This window comes from Mchenga conophoros, linkage group LG3 (genome assembly GCF_057382185.1).
Source record: "Mchenga conophoros isolate Kocher_MC1m ecotype Shallow Benthic linkage group LG3, M_conophoros_male_GT1.1, whole genome shotgun sequence".
Taxonomy (NCBI): Eukaryota; Metazoa; Chordata; class Actinopteri; order Cichliformes; family Cichlidae; genus Mchenga; species Mchenga conophoros.
This window is the reverse complement of record NC_140528.1, coordinates 32,316,624-32,340,286: the sequence shown is the minus strand read 5'-3', so window position 1 is coordinate 32,340,286 and position 23,663 is coordinate 32,316,624. Positions and strand designations below refer to the sequence as shown.

Here is a 23,663-nt window from a genome sequence, read left to right as displayed (position 1 = left end):
TCCTTTAAATCTACTAATCGCTTGGAGACATCTCCACAGATAATTACATTATTTCCCAAGCAAGCATATCAAAATCAAAGCCGTCTAGTACCGACTCTACCATAGCCTGAGCAAAATGGGCGGCCTCTGTGGGCTCCCAATTTGGATCATTTTCATGCTCAGTCATCTCCTTTAAGCCTTGAAATAGAAATAGGCAACGTTGTATATAGGCATTTAGCTCATGCAGCTCAATCTCGGACCACACTGTCATCTCATAAGGTGAAACACCTTCCTCAGTCACTATGTGACATTTACAGGTCACCTCCAGTCGACCCTCTTCCTCTGCAATTTGTATGTTACAGGTTGCAAAATAAAGCACAGGCATGTTTGCTTATTCTATTTAAACAACGATTTAACAGTATTAAATGGGACTGTTTAGTGCATGGGACACAATATAATCATTTATTGTTGAAGGGACAAATGTCAAAGGGGTTCTAACAGGTCCACTTTATTGCGTGCTCATAAATTATTGTTATCTGGGTTACTCACCCAATGTGCTTTATTGTTTGAAATTATTAATTATGTCACGCTTATTAGTGGCTCATATTTATTTAAGGCCTATGTTTGAACTTGACAACAAAGGCAGAGCATCATTTCATCCTTTCAGGGTGAAACACTCCACTTTCTCTGTGTCTTGGCAGCTCAGAAAACTTCATGAACTTTACTTATTTAAAGATATGGCTTAAAATCAGTTGTGTTATCAGTATAAAATATTCAAGATTTAATTAAATTGTTTTCAATTGACTTACAGCAGCTTACTCTGATCTAGGAACACTCTTTTATGCTCCTCAAAAACTGAAGTTACTCAGTCTTAAATGCTTTTTACATTACATAAATCAACAAACAAGTGAGTTCATAAAGCACATATTCACAACAATAAATCAAAAGCCATTTATATTGTTATAACATCAAAACCAGCAGCTTCTTTACAGGCTTTCAGCAATAAAAGGCCTTCTGCTTCTAAGGCTCACACACACTCTGGGCAGGAAGTGAAAACCTCCGTTCTCCTCCCAGCCACACGCTCATTTGCATGTTCACACCGTCTAAAAATAGCTCTCAGCGCTGCAGCTGCGCTCTCATCACACACAGGGTCACACAAAGCTCAGACAAAACTCTATTTTATATCACAAAGACGTCTTATATTTACAACCACTGACAGGCCTGACAGATTCAGCACCTAACAAATTTCGACAAATTTAAATTAACGGGTCCAACCGAAGAAAGCTTCACTTTTTTGTAATCAATTAACCAGTATCTGTTTCCTCCAGAACAGCCTATGGCCTGATTTCTAAAATCCCTAACTCAATTTAACTGTGTCCAAAAAAGCACATCACACCATTTAAACGGTGAGGAGATTCTAACTCCTAGCTTATTTCGGGATGCCCTGTACCCCACAGTTAAACCAAAACTGAACTACCCCTGTTCGCCGACAGGTCAAGACCGCGCGTCCACGGCCAGGAGGGAGCGTAACCTCCGGGCTATGTGCTTCTTAGCATCTTCCAGTGCCGTCCTATAACAATTTTCACCTAACCAATTTTGACTAATTTTAACATATCAATTAAACAGTATCTGTTACCTCCAGAACAGTTTCTGTCCTAATTTCCCTACCAAACTACCTGAGCCTTCAGCTCAATATCCAGGGACTCAAACCCAACATTATTACTTTCATATTTCTTCAACTTCATTAAATACTCTTAAACAACTTTAACTGCATAACACACGGTGATTCTCATCAAAATCAAAACAGACACCCACCAGCAACGTCAGTGAGCAAACTTTTAATTTAATGCAGCCCAATTTGGCACAATTTGGGAATCAACTCAACAGGCAGTGCCTTACCTTTAGAAGCACCCGCGGAGCTCACTCACATCAGATCGCTGGTCCGTGCCTGTCCGCTCGACAACCTCAGACCGTCCACACCTCGCACGTCCACCCCAATACCACAGGACGAGCCCCCAAAATGTTATGGTTCAAAAATATTGGAGATGGACACCAGAGGAAAAACCCACAATAACAACACTGGTCCGGTCGGGTTGAGTCAAACGATGATTTAATGATCACACACGTGGGAGATGGACACTGTATGCAGACAGTCTCAGATCTCATCTCAAAAAACACATCTCCATAGTTTTATGAAATCAGGGTATTAGAACGCCCCCTCATGCGTAGTGACAGGTGTAATACAATCAATGTTGACAATTTTATTTAACACAAAGAATAACATTGTCTCCTTCCCGAGGGCAGACGCTAACTGCCCCCCTTCTCCTGGAACCGTCTGTACCCTGCTAAGACACAACATGGCAACTACAAGGACTCTTTCATTTATTAAGACCATCAGTGTGTATTACTCTAAATCAAGTATATAATATTAAATGAATATTGCTGGATCAGCTACTTCTACTTAAAACATATTAAAACATGACTAAGCACAAAATCACCAAGAATGACATCTTATAAGTGCTGTGTAAGTGCGTGCGGCCTTCCAAGCTCAAAGCCTTTGCCCTCCATAGATCAGCCAGACTCGCGCTGGCTGTAGCTTTTAACCTTTAATTACCTTGAGCACAACTCTAGAATGAGCAACAAACTGCAATGTGTATGGAATGATCATGGTTACATCTGCAATGGAAAATCATGTTATTATTCTGGTACCTGTAAGAAAAGATCAAACTAAAGTTATCACCATCACTGTAATGCAAAGAATAATGTAAGATCAAAAACTTCAATTCATGCTTAATGCAAAGCTGGTTATATACTTCTAATGAACAACTAATGGCATATTAAAATATTAAATGATAATGAGAAAAACGTCCCCTCCTTATTCTACAAAAGGAACAAGCCCCGCCTTCCCCTGCTCTGTACCGTCACGTGCTCAGACACAGAGAGAGACGGAGGTGCACGAGACCATTGCTGATTTTCACCGCCAAGCTTTTCGCTGGAAAATAACTATTAACTTGATAGATTGAGCAAATATCCATACCGGAGATCTGCATGGACCTTGGAGAAATGGACCTGATTTATTGTGAACATTTCGGACCTTGAAACCATCGCGATCTGCGCGGGAGCGGATGAAGTGGACAAGATCCTCTCTGAGAGTTGAACATTAGAAGTGTGCTGGCTAGGTTTTTTTTATGGGATCGTGAGACCTGGATCTCTTCCTGACGAGGAAGATGGCGAGCCTTTCCCTTTGAACCGAACCACAGCCATTCTGAGTTGGCCCAGAAGGGCAGGTTGCTCTTCTCTCACGAACAATTGCAACAGTGCGGTAGGACGAAATCGCACCAATCACAAACTTTTGACCTATTGGATTTGACTTGACTGAACACTGACTATTAAGCTAGCAAGACTGACATATCTGAGCTCAGATAGGATTCTGACTGTTATTATTATTGCTGTCACTGTATTTTATTTTATGTTTTCATTCCTGTTCATGAAATGCTGTTAAATTGTTGCTAAATAGTTTAATACAATTCATAGCAACTTTACCTGTGGCTTGTCATTCTTCTCCACGCAACTCACCTTATCCCTCCTACGAATCTAGCTATTGGCCCATTCTCTCCATCTTACTTTAATTTCCCCTACCCTATCCTGTACTAGGCTACAACTGCAAATCATCACAACATGGAAATATAATCATCAAAATGATGTGACTGGAAGGATGCAGCAGTCTGTGCTCCACCTTTCTCCTCCACACCTGCAGGTGGAGAACATGGATGCATGAATCTCTACAGAGTTCTTTGAATATTATCCGTCTCATCAGTTTTCAGTGAACAAAACTCCTCACAGAGCCAAAATAAGCAGTTTGTATCCAACATAACTCAGCTGGACTCTGATGCTCCGTATAACAGCCACACATGAGTCTGGATTCACTCAAAGCATTGAACAAACTTTATTGGAAATGAAGCTTTTGGACATTTGTTCTCTGATATTTGCTCTTCAGCTCGAGTCTCCATCAGTGGGAACATTTCCTGATTCAACTTTTCTTCTGTTCAAATCAAACTCCATGAGAATCAAAGTGTGAATCAGAGTCCTGATGATCAGATTCTATAGAAACATGGAGACTGTAGAGGATTTACACTCAATATGTTCATTTGTTCCCTTCAAGAAAAATCAATCATTCATCCAATAAAATCAGTCGTTGATCAGTTTGATTGACAGGACAGATGATCAGAGGTGCAGAGTTTTTACCTCCATCATTCAGACAGGGATTGAAGTATGGGTGGAGTTTGTGAGTGAAGGAGCAGCCAGTAAAGGAGTAGATCAGAGCTGCAGCACCTACATCATAAAAGGAGACCAGACCCTCCTCATAATCCACAAACACCCCCACCTTCTCAGGACCAGGATTAAGACAGAGACGGACTGAAGGACCAGCACGAGCACTGTACTCATTTCCATTTCTCAGCCACACAGTCCAGAAACCATACTGAGGTCTCACTGGGATGTGTCCCTTCCTGTTGATCGACTCTGTGGCCACCCCTAAAGTCCAGTCAGTCTTTCCTTTAACCTGAACCTCAAAGTAAAATCTGCCTGAAGAGAAACTCTGCTCTCCTAAAACACAATGACACTTAGAAAATCTCTCTGGGTTGTCTGGAAGATTCTTCCTCACATCACCACAGTACACTTGTTTTCCATCATCAGACAGGATGAGGTTAGGATGAGCTGTATCAGGATCCAGAGTCACATCCACCTCATGCTGCTGCACCCTCTTCAGCTCAGCCTCAAACAGCTTCTTCTTCATGAGTTTCCTGATTGTCTCCTCGAGCTGAGCCACAGCTCTCCCGACAGTCCCCTCATATGTAGGTGGATGAACTCTGACCTCTGTCCAGTCCTTGCTGGGTGGAGCAGCTTTCAGGGAGGAGAAGCTTTGGAGGAGGTGGAGGTGGTCTTCAGAGCGTGAGAGCTGCTCCACCTCAGAGCTTCTCTCCATCAGCTCAGAGATTTCCTGTTCCAGATCTTTGATGAGACCTTCAGCCTGTTTCTCTGTAGCTTCCTGTTTGTCTTCGATCTCCTTCATGAGCTCCTTCAGGCGTCTCTCAACAGACTCCATCAGAGCCGTGAGGACCTGAACACCTTCTGCTTTCTGTCTGTCTGCAGCATCTTTACTCATCTTCACCGACTCTGTGATCTCCTGAATCTTCAGTCGTCTCTTCTGGATCATCTGCTGAATCTCAGCCTCTGTCTTCTCCAGCTCTGCCTTCTTTCCTTCATATTCTTCTCTCAGAGGAACAAACTCGTGGTTCTTGTGGTCTAAAACAGGGCAGAGCATGCAGACACATGTCTGGTCGGTCTTACAGAACAGCTGCAGAAGGTTATCGTGCTTCGTGCACATCCTGCCTTCCAGGTTCTCCACAGCATCAACCAGCTGATGTCTTTTCAGACGTTTCAGTGTCAGATGAGGCTCCAGGTGAGTCTGACAGTAGGAGGTCTGACACACCAGGCAGGACTTCAGGGCCTTCAGTCTGGTTCCAGTGCAGACGTCACAGGGAACTTCTCCTGGTTTGGCAGCTTGTTGCTCTGAGCTGCTGCTGCTGGCTTTCTGCTGAGCTTCACGTCTGAACTGAGCAACCATCTCAGAGATGAAGGTGTTGACCCTCAGCTGAGGTCGAGTGTAGAAAGTCTCGTTACACATGGGACACTTACAGCTCTGACTCATGTCCCAGTGCTGACTGATGCAGGTTTTGCAGAAGTTGTGTCCACATGGTGTAGAGAGTGGATCAGTGAACACATCCAGACAGATGGAGCACAGAAACTGATCTTCAGATCGCAGATTGCTGGCAGCAGACATGTCTGCACTCTGAGGGAGAAAGAAAAGAAACATTTGATTCAAAATTCACTTTAAATTTCATTTTACAAAGAGAGAAACAAGCGTCAGTAGTCTGAGGAGCTTGGAGAGAAAAGCGTCTGGACTTCTTTAAGTTTCTTTTCATCACAGAAGCTTCTTCACCTCATCCTCAACACGGACCAAGGAATGAATACTGCACTTTTGGAAGAACTCCCTCCACTGCAGCCTCTTATCGTCAAAGGGACGGAGGTGGAGAGGGCAAACAGCCACAGATTCCTGGGACTGCAGGTTACATCAGACCTGAGCTGGACTCTCAACACTACAGCAACTGTGACAAAAGCCCAGCAAAGGCTTTATTTCATTCGGCTGCTCAGGAAAGCTGGCATGAACCACCACCCTCTCACCCAGGCCTGCAGAGGACTGATAGACAGCATCCTCACCGCAGGCATCACTGTCTGGTATGGAAACACTACACAGACAGAGAGGAAGGCTCTGCAAAGAGTCATAAAGTCTGCAGAGAGGATTATGGGAACAACACTTGCATCCATGGACCTGCACATACAAAGCTGCACATACAATCTCAGACACAACAGAGCGGACAGCAGCATCACACACAGAACACAATTCTTCAACAGCTTCTTCCCCACAACTGTCAGACTGACGGCAAACAAAAACACACTGAACACTTAAAATAACACAGCACTACTTAACCTCATTTTGAATGTATCAGCGGTTCACTGACCATCGGGCAATACACTCACAACAGACTTGTGAAACAGATCTGTGGAACAAATGTGCAATACTGTGAGTGCGATAAGAGGTAGAGAACTACACACTCTGTACATTTTCTTCTTTTTCTTTGTATATAGAAAATAGTACAAATAAAATAATTCACGCGGAGTGTGAGGCATGAATTATGATCAGTAATTTTTTTAAGAATTCTAGAAATGGTTGCCAAATCATAGAAAAACTCGCCAGTTTCCCCTCTCTATCAAATCTTATCTGCTCCACCCTGGCCACAGACACCATCTCATTAAGCCACCTGTTAAAACACGGGGCCGAAGAAGACCGCCACTGTAAAAGAATAAGTTTCTTTGCAGCCAGCATACCCATTGTAATTATCTGTTTTTGTGAAAAGGAAAAAGATTCGACTGATGCAAATGATCCAAGTATAGCCAATGTACCATCACGTGGTACTTTTTTCCTAAATTGGTTTGAAAACCACATAAAAAATCTGGCTCCAAAAAGCATTCATAACAGGGCAATGCCAAAATAAATGTGCAAGGGAACCTTCACCGACTTTACATCTGTCACATAAGGGGGATACAGAATTATAGATCCGGTTAAGTTTAAGTTTAGAAAAGTGTAGTCTATGAATGACTTTAAACTGGATTAGTTTATATCTGGCATTTATTGAGCCTTTCTGAATATTGGACAAACAATTTGACCATTGGTCTTCAGACAGAGGGACCCCGAGGTCTTCAGCCCATGTTTTCTTAATTCGGTCGGAATCAACTGGGATTGTAAAGCACTTAACAAACTGAGATATCAAATGTTTAAAATCTGCTTTCCGAATTATATCAAAGTAAGTATAACTTCGTGGCTTCAGTGGAAAGTCTGAAAAGTTTTGTTGAACAAAATTCCTTATTTGAAGATAACGAAAAAAATGTGATTGAGGTAATTGAAACTTTTCTTGAAGTTGAAGGAAGGACATAAATTTGTCATCTGTATATAAGTCCTCAATGTATTTCAATCCCTTTTCCCCCCATTCTAAAAACACCCTATCCATTTTACCTGGTTTAAACAAGTAGTTATGTATTATTGGCATTCCTACTGAAAAATCAGGTTGTTTGAGAGATTTCCTAATTTGACTTAATATCTTTAAGGAGTGTTTAACAACAAAATTACGACTGAGCGAATTGTTAAAAGAACCCGTGTTAGAAAACAATAAGACCGGTAATGAGGCTTCAGATACTGTTGCTGCCTCTACCTGGAGCCAGATCGGAAGCTTGTCATGACAATAATCAATAGGCGAGCCCCACTGCCAGTGCAATAGAGCTCTTGAATTTGCTGCCCAATAATAATGTCTAAACACAGGGAGACCTAACCCCCCGCAGGAAGTGTTTTTTTGAAGATGAGCCATGGATATCCGAGGGGGTTTTCCTGCCCAAATGAATGAGTGAATCAATGAATCAAGCTGCTTAAAAAATTTAAGTGGCAAGTGAATAGGAAGGTTTTGAAAAAGATATAAAAATCGTGGCAAAGACACCATTCTAACTGGATTTATTCGACCGATCAGAGACAGAGGAAGCAGTTTCCATTTTCTAATATCATCTTTGAACTTATCCAGCATTTCCAGGAAATTCAATTTATAAAGGAGTTTGGGATTTTTAGAGATCTTAAGACCAAGATAGGTAAAAGACGTAGTTACTAATTTGAATGGGAGTGAGCTGAGGAACTTTGGGCATAGATTATCTGTTATTGGCATAAATTCAGATTTATCCCAATTGATCATATATCCTGATAATTTCCCAAAGTGTTTAATACAATTTAAAAGATTAGGGAATGAGATTTCTGGTTTGGAAAGGCAGATCAGTAAGTCATCTGCATAAATGTTAACAAGACTTTCCACATTCCCAAATTTAACTCCCTGTATACCTGGGTGGTTTCTTATGTTAATGGCTAGGGGCTCCAGGGCTATATCAAAAAGAAGCTGTGAGAGGGGATCCCCCTGTCTCACCCCGCGTTGTAATTGAAAGGGAGAGGATTTATCTGCATTAGTGAGAATACAGGACACCGGACACAGATAAATCATTTTAATAAAATCCCTAAAGTACTCCCCAAAGCCAAATTGTTTTAGAGTCTCAAATATATAAGACCATTCAATCAGATCAAATGCTTTTTGAGCGTCCAGAGAAAGTACTGCTGTTTTAACCTCTTTTCCATAACCTAAATTAATTGTATTTAATAATAAACGGACATTATTAAATGACCATCTACCAGGAATAAAACCTGTTTGATTAGGATGTATAATTGTTGAAATAGTTTTTTTTTTCTTCCTTTTCTTTTTCTTCTTTTTTCCTTTCTTTTTTTTTTCTCCTTTCTCCTTTCATGCTCATAAGTTCACAAATGTTAAAAACAGTAATTGTTCTTGGTTGATTTTGTATAAGCATGTTATGTTTAATTTAAATGCAAAAATAAAAAAAAATTTAAGAAAAAAAAAAAGAAAATAGTACGACTACCCTACTCCGGACTTCATTTCTATCCTTCTGCTTTTTCTGTCTTTATATTGTTAAAGTGTGATTTGACTTGGAAAGCTCTGCACAAGTATTCCACTGTGCATGGACTGTTGGTCCTGTGTGCAAATGTCAAAATAAAAATCTTGAACCTTCAGTTGTCAGAGTAACTGGTGGAGACCCAGCAACACATTCAGACACAAACTGGTTCATCTGAAACACAAACTGAACAACGTCGTGTCTGCTGTACAGTGCAGCGTCCAGATGAACAGGATCAACAGGATGAACATCTTTTTAACAGTCGCTACAAAGATGTGAAGTTGTTTGGCTGACACAGACAAACAGTATCCCACATTCTTGATTTTTAGCTCACAAACACGTCTTATAATGACTTATTGATCCTGAAATGTTGGAGGTTTTAGCTCTTTAAACAGTAAAGTTACAGGAGGATACAGATAATTATCAGGAAAATGTCCTCGGTTTGTTAAAATGATCCCGTCCGATAACACACGAGAACAATAAATGTATAATTTTCTGTTGTAACCCACAAACTGAACGGTCACACTCATCTTTCATGTTGTCACTAAAACATCACTCCTTCCACGTCTAGTTGGTCGTGATGGAGGCGGAGTGCGTTGGGTCCGCTTTCCCTGCCCAGCCGATGTTCCTGACGCAGGGAAACAGATCCTGTTGGGGATCCCTACCTTGGCACAACACCTGCCATGGTCTTTGCACACTCACCACAGTAAATGCATCATGTTGTCAGCTTTACAGTATCATAGTCAGAGAAACTGGTCAGGCCGCTCTCTTCCAAATGTCTACACTTCACCCTTTTACTGTCAGTGGGCTCAGAGTCCATCTAATGTGGCTCATTATCTGATGCCGTCTGCAGACCAGTGTTAGACACTGAGAGGTTGATGGCTCCGTGTCAGAGCACCGGCCTTAACGAAAAAGTTATCAATCGTTCTTTTCATCTTTTCTCATTACCCACAGCTACATCCACTCCTATCACGCTGCTCACCTCTGCTGCGACGATTCAAACAGCCGGAAAGTAAATAATTTGGAGACGGTGCGTTTGTGTCACAGTGAACAGTGAAAACAGAGACTTTCTAAAACGATGATGCATGTTAGTCATGTGATGCAGGCATGTGACCAATTAAACAAAGATAGTGGAGAGCATTATACAGCAGCAGTTTTGACAGTCCTATTAAAGATGAATATCAGTCTGCACGTGCTCCACAGAGCTTTTCTTCAAATTCTTTAATTCTCTCTCGCTTTTGCAACTTTGTACTTTTGTGTTACTCGCAGCAACAACTCCACCTCATTGTTAGTCCATTTTAAAACTCGGTGCTTTTCCTCCACCTCTGCCGCGACGTTTCAAACAGCCGGAAAGTGAATAAGCGGCAGACAGAAATGAGACCGGTCGAATCGTCTTGCGTTTCACGCATGCGCAGGACTGGAACGTAAGCGTTTTCAGCCGTCTTAATGTGGACGCACAACTCTGTGAAAACGACTGAAAACACTAGTGTGGACGCGGAGCGCTGTTTTCAAATCTATCCGGGCGAGTGTGGACGTAGCCTAAGTGGCACCATGGAGAAATGAGGTGGCGCTCTAGACCCTGATGAAGTGAACAGAGTGAAGATTTGTGTAGAAGCAGGAAGTGTGATCACCTGCACTCACCACTGTTGCTGAGAGGAACCTGATAGACTCCAGTGAATCTTCTTTTAGAGACAAACAGGACTCGACTGCAGCTCTGCTGCTGCTCTCTCACACTTTCACTTCTGCAAAATGACGTTGAGTTTCTTGTTTTTCAGGTGTTGCTCCGCCTCTTCTTGCCTCTCCCTTTACAGGAATCAGCCGGTCTGTACTCAGTGACTGTGTGCAGCGGGTGGGAGGAGTGAGGAGTGGTGTGTGGGTTCACACAGTAATGACGGCCTCAGGTGATCAGGAGAAACTCACCTGGATTTTGTTACGAGTTCAAAAATTGGGGATGGAGACAAGATGAAAAACCACAATAACAACACTGGTCCGGCCGGGTTGAGTCAAACGATGATTTTAATGATCACACGCGTGGGAGATGGACACCGTACGCAGACAGCATCAGATCTCAAAATGGTGGAGCATTGATCAAACTCTTATAGCCTCTGGTGCCTCCACCTTATCACAAAAGCCTAAACATTCACATGCTTTCTCTCACACAGCGCCTAAGCTACGACCTTGGCTCCCTGTTTATCTGTTCCTGCTGAGATGGGGCAGAAAACTCCAGCATGTTCTGTTCTCTTCTTAATCAGACAAATAAGGCGATGACTTTTCTGCGAACAGTATTTCTTATAACTCAGCAGTATGATACACCATAAAACAATATCATTCATTCACACTAGATCAGCAGTTTAATGTAATGCAAATCAGTTTAACTAATGCAATAGTTATCAGCTTCTTCTAATTCAGGAGAATAATGCCAACTAAAACTACATAATAATTCACAATCTTTAATTAGGGGTATAACATGGCATAAAATAATATTATAATTTCACACTCCCCCCGATGAGCTCTTTATTCTAAAGAGCTCACCTACACCCTGTAATCCACACACTCAGAAATTAAAGTACAGAAATGTACCTATAAGGGTACAATGGCTTGTCACTGGGGTGGTACCCTCTAAGGTACCGTTCTGTACCCTAAACTGTGGGTACTGATTTGTACCCTTGTAATTTGTACCTTTTACACATCAAACCTGTACTTTAAAGGGCAAAGTTGTACCCTTAGTATAAAGTACAAAAAAGAACCCTTAAAAGGAGTACAAAAATGTCTTTCTAAAGGTTCAGTATCTACACACAGATTTCCTATATTTTTCCTCTCAAGATTTGAAAAATTGAAGATACAAAGTCAAAAATACTTGTCACATTTATTACCTTCTTAAATACATTGCTTAACTGTTACATACAAACTGTTATCAACACAGTATGTGTCATAAGCTGCCACATCAATTTCCTGTCCAGGTTTTAGCAACGTCCATTCACTATCAACTCTAACACTGTATGAATGAAAATGGTTGTCATATAACAGAGGAATGAGAATTTTTCCACAAAAGACCCACATTGTGTCAATATTAACACAACACCTGTTCTCTGTGTTTCCTATACACATGTCGTCTGAAAGATTCATATTTTTTGAAGGAAGAACAGCAGTCACTGAGTCCACAGGTTATATCAAAATTGGCATCACCTATGTGCTGAATAAGCTTTGTCAAACTAAAGGTTCTTCTGCCACATTTGGAGCACTGATATGGCTGAGGCATGGTGGTCAATACAGAAGATTTATTTGTCTGGTGACTGTGATTGGTAGAGGCCGGTCCTCACCCTCATCTATTTTCACAATGTACTTTTGGAGAAAAATCAGGGTGTTCTTCAGATGTTTTGGGTAAGCAAGGTTGAAGACAAAATACAAGCAGAAAGAAGAGATGATTGCTTCAAAAATACACGAGCTTCTGCACACTTCACTGCCATCCAACTTCACAATGTTTGGAGCGCTTCTGGAGAACACTGGTTTCCAGTCTTCATAAAGTAGCTGAACAGTTGGATAGGGGGTTTTAGGATAAACCTTTGAAGTCAAAAGAGAAGGTAGAGGAAAGCAATATCTTAGTCTCTTAACAAAAGATACATTTGTTTTCCTTTTATATAGACTAAATATTTTAATACACACACCTCTCCAAGTATGACAAAGAGATCCAGTTTCTCCTTGAAGACGTATGGCAGGAATAAAAGTGCAGCCCTTGTGTCAAGATCTGCCAAAAAAACAACAAAACACAAGACTGAGAAGGAATAAACACAAGACTGAGAAGGAATGAACCGGGTTCATTCCTTCTCACTCCTGAGGCCCTTTGTCCCCCTGATGAGCGAACCAAATGTAAAATGACCTCTGTGTTTGCACAGGTCAGATGCAAGAAAAACTATTATTATAACAATAGCAGGTACAGATGACACTCCCCAGGTCTCCCACAGCTTTATTTGGTGCTACCTTATACCCTTCAGACGTACTCAGACTAGAACCTCTGTCCAAGGAGCTTTTAACCTTTATTTTATTGCTGCAGCTACCAGTGTCGTCCAGTTGGGTGATCCTCTGCTCTTCTTTCTTCAAACTCAGGGGTTAGACAACCCTTCAGTCGTGGCACAGATCAGGGGATTATTCTGCCCCGATTTCAAACAACGATCTGTGTATCCTCCAGAAAAAGGAACCGGAACGTGTCCCCCTCTTGCCCAAGAGCCTCTCAAACCTCGTTGGTCTGGTGTTCCCGGATTTCCGCCAACCCCTTCATGGTTATTGCTGTGTTTATGGGATCCATCCTTTTGAGGTGACTACCCAGAGTCCAAACGCCATGACCCTTGGACCCAGTTGGTGTCTTGGCAGTCACTTTGTCTATCTCTGTGCGGAGGATCCTCGCATCTCTGTGACCTCGTCTGGTGTCTGTCCCTTTCTCTGTAAGAGACAGAAAACCAAAACACCTCTCTTCCTAGCCCTAATAATCTAATGTTGTTATCTACTGACCTTCTAGTGATTCAGAATTGGTCTAAAACATTCAGAATGTCCCAGGGACTTATTCTAATCATATCCTATGTGTGTGTAAGCGTGTTTGCATTTAGCCCTCTGCACTCAAAGTCAATACCTGCAATATATCAGTCCGGACCATCACGCCGAACGAAGCTTATGACCTTCAAAAGACCAAGTGCCAACTCGTTATAAGCACATTTTGCAAGGTGTGTCTGAAAATTATTGAAACCCCTCTTTTTAACAAAAGACAAATAAATTAACAAATCTTCTAAACGCTATTCAGTTCATTTCAATGAGTAATGATTAAACATGAAAGTGATAGTTTATGCTTTTTTCACTGATTCTCTAAAAAAGTCCGGAAACTTCTCGGGCCGCTATTAGCTTAAGCTTTACCATACCTAAGGTATTAAAGACACAAATGAAGTTATAAAAAAGTTATGTTAAAACTCAACTTCCCCCCCTTTTTTGACACATTCCAGGAGCTATAACATTCAAAGAAAAGGTTAGGCAGCTACAAGGTTTCCCAGATTGTTAAGGTGATCCGCGTGTAATGTTCTGACTCAGGTATTTGATATATTAATGAATATCGTTTAATTAACTGCCACTACTTAAACTTAGCAAAAAACATAATTGAATAAAAGACCACAAAGAATAATATGATATCAGTGTTATGTAAGCGCGTGTGGCCCTCCCCGCTCGAAGTCATTCCAGTCCATAGATCAGCCAGACATCGCGCTGACTGTAGCTTTTAACCCTTATTAACTCGAGCACAACTCTATAATGAGCAACAAACTGCAATATGTATAAAATGATCATGGTTACACCTGCAAAGAAAGATTATATGATTATCCTAACACCTGTAAATAGAAGATTAACCTGCGGTTATAACAATCACTGGAACACAAATGTCAAAAACTTCAATAAATGATGATCAATGCAATGCTTGTTGCATGATTCTGATGCAATAATAATGCTGATATTAAAATAACAGTAAAACACCCCCTTTTGTCCCGTTTAACTTGACACATAAACGTTTATAATGGCTCTCTTAAATTTGACTTTCCCCTGGTTTCTCCCTCACTGACCACAGCAGGGAAAACTCTGTTTTGATTCAGCCATGAATGCAGCTCACCTAATTAATCACCGAGCCCCACCGTGACTGGCATCTGACAGGGTGGCGCTGCATATTCTTCCTTTAATGTCTCTATCTTCAATCTGTTAATTAGATTGCTTAAACATGAAGCAAACTACGTCCACAACAAGACAATACAGCTGTAAATGTGGCCAATTATCAATCTATTACCAATCAATAACAACAGATAACTTTTATTTTATACATGCTTTTAGTCAACCACTCACCCAGAGGATCTCCAATCCCAGGAAATTCCTTCTCCTCCTCTAATGAGTCCGTCCTCCTTCCATGCCCTGGTAACTGGTCCATCCAGAGCCACAAGATCTCAAAATATACATACAACAAGCCAAACCACACCTTGGTCACACCAACCCTTTTCCGCCCTGAAGATGTCCAATGCCATCCCAGTATGGACTGTCAAAAGTGGCTTTAACGCTGACTGTTCCGACAATCCATTTTATAACATTTCCTGGTCAGATTTGTCAATCTCTGCACCAGGGTTTTAATCGTTTTGCCATTTTCATTAGTTGTTATTTTTATTTAGTTTCGACTCCAGATTTTCAATTTTATATCAGTTGTAATTAGTGTTTACCAATTATTTGCTAGTTTAGTCTAGTTTTTTTTGAAAATCCTCAGTTTTAGTTTAGTTATGATTAGTGTCAGTTATAGTTTTAGTAGTGTTTTGCAAAAATTAAGTGTAACAAAATCACAGTTTTATCATATCAGTCATGCTCTTCTGCTTATCCTTGGGTATTAAGACTATTAACTCTTGCAGCACCGGGTGTTCCTAATTTTGGTTCAAGTTAATTGATAAACTTTTTTAAGGCGATTGACTCACACAGTTATGTAGATGTCCCTGTCCTGTTGTCTCGAGATACATCCCGCTGCCTTATTTGGGGTTAGCTGTTTTCTGGGGATGCGGTTTGAGTGGGGGAGCTCTTCAAGGAGGGGGAGTGTGCTCCCCCTGATGAGCTCTTCTAGGTAAGCTAGGTTAGCCTTCTTGTCTGAGCTTTTCAAGTGCACTTTAAGGTTTGTGGGATTTTCCGTGTCATAAATGTCCCTCATGACCCCCTGATGACCCAGTAATTCATTTTTGCGCACTGCAGTACACATTTAGTTTTTGCTTGTAGCTCTCATACTCTACTTGCCACTCATCTAAGTCCTGATGTTTCTTAGAGAGGACAACAATACCTTTAAAATTATATCACATGTGTGGGAGTGTGGCCTTGCCAACTGTTTTTTTTTCTCCCTCCTTTTCAAAATGGCTGGCATGCCCACAAGCACATTTTATAGAAGAAAGAAAGGTAAGCTTGATATTTATATTTAAAATGTTTTTTTTTTTAAACTCAGATTTTGATTCATTTTCAAAAAATAAACATCTAGTAAATAATTTGAGGGGTTCTTAAGAATTAGGCCTATTTAGTTTCACAGAGGAAATGACTTCACTTTTTTCCTAGTAGACAACTCTTTGACAAAGGCAGAAGGAATTCTTAACAGAATAATTGAGCGAGATTCAAACATAGGTTTTTCAGAAGATGAGAGTCATGTGAGCCAGATAGGAGAGGGTGCGAACCCAGGAGGAGCCACACAAAGATTATCGAGATGCAGTGGCATTTGCAATGACGTGGCAAGTGCCAAATGTTCCTTTTTGTCTCCAAATAAAATCACAGCACTTCCTCAGATATCATACATGAATTGACTTTTGTGAAATAGAAAGCCCAGTGCAATCACTTGTTCCTGAACCAATGGCTTACAGCTAGTGAAGTGTCAGTGACGTCTAAGTTAGTCCCTGATCTACATTTTTATGATATTGTTATATAAATAAGTTTTAATAACAATTGATTTATCTTAAAGAAAATAGAAAAAGAAAAAGAAAAAATGAAAATACTTTTTTTCTTTTTGTTCTTTTTCCCTGGGTCTCAGGAGGACATTGTGTCTCTTCTAAATCTCCACTCTGTCTCTAAATGTTTAAAGAATTTTTTAAGTTCGGGGTCAAATTTTGAGAATTTGACCATAAGTGAAAGTTATGGTGTTATCACCCCCTTCGGGGCTTACCTTTCCTAGTTTTGATGATATTCCTCCCTATTCGTTGCAAGTATCCCCTGTTGGTGGCGATAAACTGTTGGTGTGGTCAAGCGGGTGCTGTAAAAACAAAAGCTCAGGACAGAACGGTCACCAGTCATGTACTTCATACAAAATTAGCATATATCGAACTTCATATTGATCCTCTGAGTGTAATGGTACATTTTAATTTGAATTTACTAAAGCTAATCACAATAATTTTCTTTATTTTGGTTTGGTCGTTGTGCAGCACCACCTCTCAGCACATGCCCCTGTCGGTTTTATCTTACTTCTAAATTGCTGACTATTTTCAAGAAAACACCCAAAAGACGGGGACCAGTGTTTATCATTACATATATCCGTCTTAAGTGTGACCAGTCTATCATTCCCCTGTTATTCATTGTTGTGAATTTTAGCACTACGGTTAGCATTTACAGGATATTGTTTTGTAGTGATATTATACAAAGGATCCTGTTTTTGCAATGCCCTTTGTTTTAAAACTTCATCTCCTCTTGCTGCGACCCCAGGGCATTTCTTTTGGCCTGCTGGTTTGGAAAATCCAACAGTTCATCTATATGTAAACAAGGCACTTAAACTGGGACAGAGTGCATTCCTTGAGTGCATTCCTCAGTGCAGTCTGCTAAAAGATCACACATCATTAATTATGTGCCTTTAGGTATATATGGTTAAACATTTCCTAATGCAAATAACTACATGTAGTATTCTACCATGGGCAAACTTATATCACTAAAGGATTCTAAATGTCTAGTGTTTAATGGACCTGTCAAAAGTATGTTGAGATTAGACTGAAGATTCTGTAACTTAACAAAGCTCTTTATGTTAACTGTTATTTTCTCTTGCCTTGTCAACTAAGGATTTATGGTGTGAAAGTTGATGCTAAGGTTGAAGGAAAAACACCAACAAATCACTTTTTACCTTGCTCAAAATGTTTGTGTGAAGACCATCTGGTTTTTGTGTCAGAACTCAGGATGTAGAAGATCTCTGAAAGATTTATTGATCTTGTGAGTTCTTTTTTTATTGCCCTTGCTGAACAAAGGAATTCAACTGTCAGGACGCCGCCCCACCCAGTGGGCAGGGTCTGAACTGAAACATGTTGTCTGTCTATAAAAACTGTTACACAAAAATAATAAACTTTGAGTCAGTTTGGAATGACACCTAGAACAGTCTCTGCGTTTTCTTGTTTCTCCAAACTACTCCCGGTACTCTGGCCGGTACCGTGATTGCCCGTTGATCATGCATGAGAATATTTCAATTTTGTTATATGTTAAAGGATGAACTCTGCTTATTGGTGCCCACGCCTTAGGAGGAAAAGCTCTATCTATGGACAGAGATTCCCTTCATTCATAGACCTCAGTAGAGGGTTTTTTTTTTTTTTTTTTTTTTTTTTACCGTTAATTGACTTTTTACAGTGGCCTGCTACGGTTAACAATAACATGTTCAGTCATGAGTGAAAACGAACCTTTTCTTCACTTTAGCATTTAACATTCCCAACAATATAATCTGATACATTAATCGAAATACAGCTACTAAAACACAATTTTTCTTAATGCAAACATCAGTAACTCAAAATTAGCAACCAAAGGGTTCAGTCTGCAGTTCACACTCATGTGAAGTTACAGCCTCCCCCTTTAGTCTCTGTCATTCTTCTGTTATTACAAAAACAAAACAAAGCAAGACAAAACATCCACCCTTCTTTTACAGGCTGGGTGAATTGTTTGTGAACATCTACTAATCCTAAAGTCAGCACCGTTTTTGTCTCAGTATCAAGTCAGTTAAAACTTTTAGTCATCAGTCCATCACAGTCCAGTCACATGCATACATCCACACACATTCATACCAGATATTGCTGATAATGGAGCCTCACGCGCAACCTATTCGAGCCTCCATCACCAGCAAGATGACGTCATCCTTTTAAAGGAAACAGTTCCTTGTTTGTTTTTTTTCTTGGACTGGATTGACTCGCTGCAATCCTTTTAGGCTCAGGACTTCTCATGTGATCAGTGTCCCATATAAGTGAATTTTCTCCCAAGCTCATTATAATCATGGAGAAAAACACTTTGCGACTGTTTTCAGTAAGAATATTTTATAGCGCTTTAAAGTTCAATCTCTCAGGCCTGGATTAAAGAGCTGATTTGTTAAATCAGGAACTCCCAAAATACCAAAATATCACCACCGGTGGATCACACCTCTCAAATTCAAATTCAAATTCAAATTTTATTTATTTTATGGTTCTTTGTGTCCGGGGGTGGGCGTCCAGGTACACACCGGCTCACTCCTTGGCGGCCGCTTATCGGGGCCTGGAGCCTGGGGCTCGCTCGGGCCACTTCGGAGGTGGGGTGCCCCCGGCCTCTCGGCCTGGGGCTCGGTCACTCAGGCGCAGCTGGCTGCCGGCGGAGCTCACGGGCGCGTCACTGCAACTCCCCCTGGCTTCTGCTCCGCGGCTGCTGAGTGAGCCCTCATCTGGGACTCTCCTCAGCTCTTTCTGGGACAGTGGCGCGGCTGCCCCTCTGTTGGTCTTCCTTGGTCTCTTGTGTTCTGGGGGCCTCTGGATGTCTGGAGTTTTGATCTCCTTGTTACACCCCGGCCTAGGCAACCGGGGTGCAACGTAGAAAAACAAAGATAAGGAAAATAAAACCACGAAGGCTCTCCACCAAAATCCCAAAACGAAAATATCCCATGACGAAAGTATTAACAAACCCATTCACAACTATTTACAACAGACTATTTATTTACAACAAAACACCAAACTATTTACAACACGGGGGAGATCGCGACCATGACACACTGAAACACAAGGCTTAAATACATAGAAGGGGCAATCAGGGAATGGACCACAGGAGGGAAACACAGCTGGGGCAAATTAGACCTGACGAGACAGGGAAACGTAAACTGAAAACACTAAGATAACACAGACTTTCAAAGTAAAACAGGAAACACATAAGGCACGCCAAAAGCAACACACCGACAACACCAAAACGTAACAGTTCCCCCCACCCAAAAATCAAACATGTAACCCCAAGTGAAAAGTTTGATTCAGACAAACGAAGGCTGAAGTGAAGGCAGACGAAGCTGATGGAGGCTGGAGCGGTCCCACGGACCCTCCAGCAGATGACGAAGGCTGGGGCGGTCCCACGGACCCTCCAGCGAAGGCGGATGAAGGCTGGAGCGGTCCCACGGACCCTCCAGCGAAGGCAGACGAGCAGCCCACCAGCTGCACACACGGACACGCAGCCCACCAGCTGCACACACGGACACGCAGCCCACCAGCTGCAGAAGGCTGGAGCGGTCCCTCGGATCCTCCAGCGAAGGCGGATGAAGGCTGGAGCGGTCCCACGGACCCTCCAGCAGACGACGAAGGCTGAGGCGGTCCCTCGGACCCCCCAGCGAAGGCAAATGAAGACTGAAGCGGTCCCACGGACCCTCCAGCGGAGGCAGATGAAACTGATGGAGGCCGGAGCGGTCCCCCTGACCCTCCAGCAGACGACGAAGGCCTGAGTGGTCCCACGGACCCTCCAACGAAGGCGGATGAAGGCTGGAGCGGTCCCCGGGCCCTCCAGCGAAGACAGACGGAGGCCGAAGCGGTCCCTCCCTCGGACCCTCCAGCAACGGCGAACGGCTGAAGCGGCCCCCGGGCCCTCCAGCGAAGACAGACGGCTGAAGCGGTCCCTCCCTCGGACCCTCCAGCGAGGACAGACGGAGGCCGAAGCGGTCCCTCCCTCGGACCCTCCAGCAACGGCGAACGGCTGAAGCGGCCCCCGGACCCTCCAGCGAAGACAGACGGCTGAAGCGGTCCCCGGGCCCTCCAGCGAAGACAGACGGAGGCTGAAGCGGTCCCCGGACCCTCCAGCGAAGACAGACGGGGCTGTGGCCCCCCCACACCCTCTAGCAGATTATTACATGAAGGAACCTTTTAAAAAACAAAAAACAAGCGTGTCCATGCTCACAGGTGTACACACGGGTGATCACACCCACAAACTACACCCTTTTTGGCTCCTACCTCAAAGCACACTGTGTTCTGTTGATCTTATGTGCTGCACAATAATGTTTAACATTTAGTATTTACTGTCATATTCCCATATATCATTGTGATGTTGTTTATTCTATTACTCTTGTTCTCTTCTGCTTGCTTTCTTTTTTCTTTCTCAGCAGGTGACCCAGGTGATTGATATATGCATTTTTTTTTTCTGCTCATTCTGTTGGTTTTTGTCTTTTGCCCTTCTCCCCCGTCCCTCTTCTCAGCTGTTTCTCTTTCCCTCTTTCTTTCTCCCCTTCTTTCCCCCAGTCAAGTCTGTCCCGTATTCAGTAAGTGAAAATAAAATAAACAATAAAAGGTGAATCAAATGGACCATTACGGCAAGGCTGGGATGGTCAGTTTGGTAAAGTAAATCCGTTGGGCATCTTTCTTTGCCTTTAGACAACAATTCTGATGGCAAAAGAGCCAAACGGGACAGGCAAAAAATAAATAAATAAATAAAAAAATTCAAATTTTATTTGTCACACACACACAACCATACACAGTATGACATGGGGGTGAAATGCTTGTAGCTGTACAATGCCCGACCATTAAATGACAGAAGAAAAGTTTTACAATATTAACAATTTACAGTTTACTACAGAATTTACAAATTAACTTAGGAATTTACAGTAAAGAATGTGCAAATAGCAGAAGAGATTATAAAGATTATAAATTATAGGAATTATAGGATTATAGGAAATGTGTGGTGGTGCGTGTGGTGACGTGTGTGAGAGTCCAGTCTTATAGTGACGTGTGTGGGAGAGTCCAGTCCTACACCTGGTTCAGGCCCCGAATAGCCTGGGGGAAGAAGCTCCTCCTCATTCTCTCTGTTTTGGCCTTAAGGGAGCGGAAGCGCTTCCCAGACCTCAACAGTGAGAAGAGTCCATTGTTGGGATGGGAGAGGTCCATCATAATCTTCCTAGCTTTGGACTTGCACCGCTTGGTGTAGATGGACAGCAGGTCAGGGAGCTCTGATTGAATGATGCGTTCTGCCGAGCGCACCACTCTTTGCAGATCTCGTCTGTCCTGCTTGGTGCTGTTCCCAAACCAGGTGCAGATGTTTGCCGTCAGGACGCTCTCGATGGTGCAGGAGTAGAAGTTCTTGAGCACCTTCAGTGGCAGATGGAAGTCTCTAAGTCTTCTGAGGAAGAAGAGACACTGACGGGCTTTCTTAACCAGGGTGTTGATGTGGCAGGACCATGACAGGTCCAGCTCTCAGATGTTCTTATCTCAGTGCACTGTAACAAAAGCAAAAACAAACGTAACCAATAAAATACTCATATAATAACAAATACTGTGGCCCATTGCAAACATGTCCAAGTATAAAACCATCCTTCTCTCTCCTAGAGAAGGAAAACAATCCAAACCTCACTGATAGAATCAACCTAGTGTCAAACAAAACCCCAAAATCAATAGTTTTTAACTCAATAATTCAATAGTGGACATTGGTTGCACACAGAGGCTTTGTTTTGGCAGAAACTTAAACAACTGAGTTAAGTCAACACAACCTTTTCATATTCTCTCCGAAATAAAGCTCACACCGTTAGTTCATCATTTTCGCTCTGTACCACTGCTCCTTATCAGGCTGTGTGAAGCACAGTAAACAATTCAGTGGAGGCCTTGAGCCATACACAGACATCACGCACAGACATTGTTTTCACAACCCAACTGCTTTAGACCTTGTCCCCTAAATCTACACAAATGCCCTCTGGGTGGCATCAAATGCATTGCATCAGCGTGTGTGTGTGTATCACTTCTCAATGAATTGAATCAGCATTTCGATTTGTGTGTGTGTGCGTCAGTTCTCACTCAATCAACGAGTGCATAGGTTCATATGTATGTTTCTTTTCATTCTGAGTCAGTGCATGTAGATGTGTGTGTTTGTGTGTGTGTTTGTGTTCATCACTTTCCTGTTCTGGTGTTCTGAGTAAACCGCGGCCTGAAGCGTGCCCTGGGTCCTGCTCTCCTCCATTTCATTTGCATCCGTTGGTGCTGCTGCTCAAAGTTCTGTCCATACTGGTTCTGGCCCCAATTGAGGCAGTGCTTTTCTCCAGTGTCCTGCATCTTCTCCTTGTTCCACTCCTCCTTAACTTGACCCTTTCGCTTCTGTAGCTCCTTCAGGGTTTTGATACGCAGCTCAATCGTCTGAATGTCTATATCAAGCTCCAGTCTGCGCTGCTGCTCCAGCTCTTCCTCTGTTTCTCCCAGCCAAGTCAAGATTTTTTTCAGGTCAAAGTTCAGCTGCTGCCACTGCTGCTCGTTCTGCTTTGTTCTCATCTCCTTGCTGAGGTCCTGAGCCTGCCGGAGCTTCCAGCGCTCAATCACTCTTGAAGTCTGGGAGTCTGAGCTGCTGGGATCTGCCAGTCCAGACACCGTCTCCTCTTCCTCCTTCAGCTCAGAGTCCACCCTCCTCACTGTGTCAATACTTCCACGACACTCGCCCATCAGTCGCAGATATCCCATGTATGAGGAGTCCGTTTCTGTGCCTGCACAAGTGCGGCTGCTGTCCGTTTGTTACAGGCGGAAACGGCTGACATCCAGAGGGTGTATATGAGAGTCTGCAGCAGCAACCTCCCCAGTGGAAGACCTCAGTGTTTGTTCTGTTAGTTTAACAAAGGCCTCAGGGCTCTCTGGAATCACTACCTCTGACAAGCCTCAGGCAGGGCGCTGAAGGAAGTCTCCCTCTTCACTCTGCTGGTCTCTGAGAGCCCTGCTTGCACTCTCAAGCCCACGGCTCAGGTCGTAGTCGTGGTCCCATTCCAGGGGAATGGAGTCCACGCTTGCTGGGGTGTTTCTGCCCGAGCGTTCAGTCCGGAGCTCGGTGGCCAAGGA

At 42.6% G+C, this 23,663-nt stretch overlaps 2 protein-coding genes across 2 annotated transcripts; both read right to left on the bottom strand.

Annotated features, from left to right (window-relative positions):
- Positions 1–4,150: 4,150 nt before the first annotated feature.
- LOC146578191 (E3 ubiquitin-protein ligase TRIM21-like) lies at positions 4,151–5,821 on the bottom strand. The gene has a single exon (XM_085268557.1). The coding sequence runs from the start codon at positions 5,819–5,821 to the stop codon at positions 4,151–4,153; it is 1,671 nt and encodes a 556-aa protein (XP_085124683.1).
- A 6,119-nt stretch (positions 5,822–11,940) lies between these two features.
- On the bottom strand, positions 11,941–23,294 carry LOC146578190 (uncharacterized). Its single transcript, XM_085267768.1, has 3 exons — positions 22,894–23,294; positions 12,759–12,894; positions 11,941–12,654 (listed from the first exon to the last, which is right to left on the bottom strand). The coding sequence occupies exons 1-3, from the start codon at positions 23,292–23,294 to the stop codon at positions 12,358–12,360; spliced, it is 834 nt and encodes a 277-aa protein (XP_085123894.1). The 3' UTR covers positions 11,941–12,357.
- Between the last annotated feature and the right edge of the window lie 369 nt (positions 23,295–23,663).

What these genes read in the sequence shown, in the direction of transcription:
- LOC146578190 (XM_085267768.1), bottom strand. Translation starts at nt 23,294, where the DNA reads ATGGGATATCTGCGACTGATGGGCGAGTGTCGTGGAAGTATTGACACA. An exon ending in GAGTGGAACAAGGAGAAGAT is followed by an intron (nt 12,895 to 22,893) that starts GCAGGACACTGG and finishes CCGGTTCATTCC; the next exon opens with TTCTCAGTCTTGTGTTTATT. An exon ending in TCTTTGTCATACTTGGAGAG is followed by an intron (nt 12,655 to 12,758) that starts GTGTGTGTATTA and finishes TTGACTTCAAAG; the next exon opens with GTTTATCCTAAAACCCCCTA.
- LOC146578191 (XM_085268557.1), bottom strand. Translation starts at nt 5,821, where the DNA reads ATGTCTGCTGCCAGCAATCTGCGATCTGAAGATCAGTTTCTGTGCTCC.